The sequence below is a fragment of the Nansenia antarctica genome (assembly GCF_963989245.1).
Source record: "Nansenia antarctica genome assembly, chromosome: 8".
NCBI lineage: Eukaryota > Metazoa > Chordata > Actinopteri > Argentiniformes > Microstomatidae > Nansenia > Nansenia antarctica.
The window spans coordinates 43771399-43775226 of record NC_137678.1 but is presented as its reverse complement, the minus strand read 5'-3'; the positions used below and the strand labels follow the sequence as shown (position 1 = coordinate 43775226).

General features: G+C 51.0%; 1 protein-coding gene across 1 annotated transcript in view; it reads right to left on the bottom strand.

Moving 5' to 3' along the window:
* Window positions 1-1774: 1774 nt before the first annotated feature.
* prkcq (protein kinase C, theta) overlaps window positions 1775-3828 on the bottom strand; it is a gene marked incomplete at both ends in the record, with an annotated part of 10868 nt that continues 8814 nt past the window's right edge. Inside the window, 4 exons of the mRNA XM_080538656.1 lie at window positions 1775-1936; window positions 2621-2749; window positions 2950-3138; window positions 3543-3681. Coding sequence (XP_080394782.1) covers window positions 1775-1936; window positions 2621-2749; window positions 2950-3138; window positions 3543-3681 — 619 coding nt within the window. The remainder of the gene's footprint in view (window positions 1937-2620; window positions 2750-2949; window positions 3139-3542; window positions 3682-3828) is intronic.

Genomic DNA, 3828 nt, shown 5'->3' with positions numbered 1-3828 from the left:
TGGTACCTGTACTGTAGCAATGACAATAAAGTCCATTCATTCATTCATTCATTCATAAACACAGTGAAGCACAAACACATAAGAGGAGAGGGTATTTACAAAAAAAAAATCCTATTTTAATGTACAGGATACAAAGAAACCCAAACTGCAGAGTCTAGTATCTGATAAGAATCACTTCGTCAAACACTTTAGATGTGGCAATGATAAAATACATGTAAACATAAACCATTAATTTCACTCAGTACACTTGAACCAGTCCAATCCATGCTAATACAATGGACTAGACTAATCTACCATGTTTTGAGCCATATCAATGACACATTTTAAGATGCTATACAAGCTGTGGCTCATACACAAAACAAACTAATACACCTTCAAAAGTACATGGACATTTGATCTATCAGATAGACAATATGGTTATATCAACCAGCAGTTCATATGGACCAAAACCTTGGTGTGGGTGGGGTGGGGTGGGGGTGGTGTGGGGGAGGGGGTGGTGTAGGGTAGTGGGGTGGGTGTGGTGTGGGGGAGGGGTGGTGTCGGGTGGGAGTGGTGTGGGGTGGTGGTGGTGTAGTGTGGGGGTGGGGGTGGAATAGAGTCTCAGAGTTCCGCTGAGGGGAATTTAGGTAGTGAGGTACTCTGTTGTAGACATCCTCTCTATACGTATCATCCTCTCTGCACCTCTGTTCCCCTGGGTGTGATGGTCTGAGGTGCGGAGCGGGATGGGTTATCACCAGGTCGTGGTTAGGTTGGCTAATGACCGGTAAGCTGGCTATCATGGGCTCCTTTCTCTGTGATGGGTTGTGGTAACTGGTGGTCGATGGGTTGCTGGTAGGTTGCTGGGAGGTTGTTGGGAGGTTGTTGGGAGGTTGTTGGGAGGTTGTTGGTAGGTTGGAGGGAGGTTGTTGGGAGGTTGTTGGGAGGTTGTTGGGAGGTTGGAGGGAGGTTGGAGGGAGGTTGGAGGGAGGTTGTTGGGAGGTTGGAGGGAGGTTGTTGGGAGGTTGTTGGGAGGTTGTTGGGAGGTTGTTGGGAGGTTGTTGGTAGGTTGGAGGGAGGTTGTTGGGAGGTTGTTGGGAGGTTGTTGGGAGGTTGGAGGGAGGTTGTTGGGAGGTTGTTGGGAGGTTGTTGGGAGGTTGGAGGGAGGTTGTTGGGAGGTTGGAGGGAGGTTGTTGGGAGGTTGTTGGGAGGTTGGAGGGAGGTTGTTGGGAGGTTGGAGGGAGGTTGTTGGGAGGTTGTTGGGAGGTTGTTGGGAGGTTGTTGGGAGGTTGTTGGGAGGTTGGAGGGAGGTTGTTGGGAGGTTGTTGGGAGGTTGTTGGGAGGTTGTTGGGAGGTTGTTGGGAGGTTGTTGGGAGGTTGGAGGGAGGTTGTTGGGAGGTTGTTGGGAGGTTGTTGGGAGGTTGGAGGGAGGTTGGAGGGAGGTTGTTGGGAGGTTGCTGGTAGGTTGTTGGGAGGTTGTTGGGAGGTTGGAGGGAGGTTGGAGGGAGGTTGTTGGGAGGTTGGAGGGAGGTTGCTGGGAGGTTGTTGGGAGGTTGTTGGGAGGTTGGAGGGAGGTTGTTGGGAGGTTGGAGGGAGGTTGTTGGGAGGTTGTTGGGAGGTTGTTGGGAGGTTGTTGAGAGGTTGGAGGGAGGTTGTTGGGAGGTTGTTGGGAGGTTGGAGGGAGGTTGTTGGGAGGTTGGAGGGAGGTTGTTGGGAGGTTGTTGGGAGGTTGTTGGGAGGTTGGAGGGAGGTTGTTGGGAGGTTGCTGGTAGGTTGCTGGGAGGTTGGAGGATGGCGTTCAGGGCCCGTGCGGGATGCGGGCCATCCCGGGGTTGACGAAGGAGAAGTTGTCGAACATGGTCTGGTCCACGCTGTTGATGAGCGTGCGGTCGGCACACGACAGTCTGGGCTTCTCGTTGATAAACTCCTTGTCAAAATTGCTGCAGTCGCTGGGGGATTTCTGTAAGGGCAGGAAAGGACAGTGTTACATAACAAACATGCGCACACACACGCGCGCACACACACGCGCACACACGGCCCTGCAGATGAGGAGGACAGGGGATGTATTGGTGTACCACCACCACCACCAAGCAGGTGCTATGTCCTGGTTGGCCTACTGGCCTACTGCCCTATGTAATGGCCGTGGCTACTGCACCACCCATTTGTGTGTGTGTGTGTGTGTGTGTGTGTGTGTGTGTGTGTGTGTGTGTGTGTGAGTATCTGTGAGCCAGCGTGAGCGAGGAAGGTGCGGTCTGGCCAGGTATGTAGGTGATGTGAGCCTGTTGATGAGCGTGTTGATGAGCGTGTTGATTTGAGGTCGTCTTTCTGGCCTTCATGAAGCTGACAGGCCTAGTTATGTTTTGGCACAGTAGTGAATTTAGTGGTGCATGCTTAGTCGTCACTGTTTTAAAGCATTTTCCTGCTTATTTCTTACCAACGTGAATCCTTGTCCGAGGTGCTAGTGTTCAATATCAGAGAAGGCAACAAGAGCGTTTATTATTTTTACGTCTCTCGTTTGACTTGAAATTGGGTGACATTGGTGGGCGCGGACACACACACGGGTGTATGCCCACATAGGAATACACACAACACACGCATACTTCTCAGCTCTGTATTATCTCCCGCTATCTGATGTTAGACGTACCACGGTCGGCCTGAAGGGCGGCTCCACCAGCCGTTTCTCCAGGGAATTCCAGTCTGTGTCTTTGAAGAAGCAGTGCTGACGGATGTTCCCCTTCACCCCCAGCCTCCGCTCCGGCTCCCGCACAAACAGCTGCAAACGAAAAACACTCTTGATCTTTTCCACTTGATACGGTTGACTTGAAAAGTGGAAAGTGTCAAAGTAAAGTTTGTCATGGAGTAATTGACAGTAATTAACAGTAATTGAGCAAGACGCATCTCAAGTGCGTTTCGTTTTATTTAAGTGAGTCAAAGAAAAGACAATATTGCAGCCCCCCCCCCACCCCCAAACACCTTGATGAGGATGTCTCGTGCGTCCTTGGGGAGCCAGCGGGGGTAGCAGGGGTCGTCCGTGCGGATGGACTGGAACAGCTCCTCCTCATCCCGCCCGTGGAACGGCGACTGGCCTATCAGCATCTCATACAGCAGCACCCCGAAGGACCACCAGTCCACTGAGTTGCCGTACTTCTGACCCAGCAGGATCTACACACCGACCAACACACACGTCAGTATGACACCATCCTCTCAGCCCGGCCACTCACACAATATAAAACACTTTCTTCTTCTAGCGTGACGCCTGCCAATGGCCACTGGCCTGAACTAGATTACTTTTCCCTGCTACGACCGGTGGATTGATGATTCACTTACTTAGTCAAACGTATCGATTGTAAAATCGCTTTGGAATAAGGCGTCTGCTAAATGCCCAAAATGTCAAATAAATAAATACAACCAAATGCATTTAGACTGAGAGGTTCTGCGATTGCCGTGAGGTGGTAATTGAGAACGAGAACCATCGTTGACCCGTTTGTCACAAACAGTGAAAGTTGCTGCGGTCCATGATCTGAGGCACGTCTACATTTTGTTTTCGATGAGGACATGGCAGTCACCTCGGGGGCGATGTAGTCGGGGGTCCCGCAGAACGTGGAGGTCCGCGTGGGCTCGTCCATGTTCTCCTTACACATGCCAAAGTCTGCTATCTTGATATGACCCTCAGAGTCCAACAGAACATTGTCCAACTTCAGATCTCTACCAGAGAGACATAGAGAGAGAAAATGAAAGTGGAAAATGAAAGAAATCTAGAATAAGCAGACACACGAGGTCGCCCGTCAGACGGATGACTCACGACTTCTACAGGACTGTAACTTGGAGGCAGATCGAGTTTTGCATGTGACA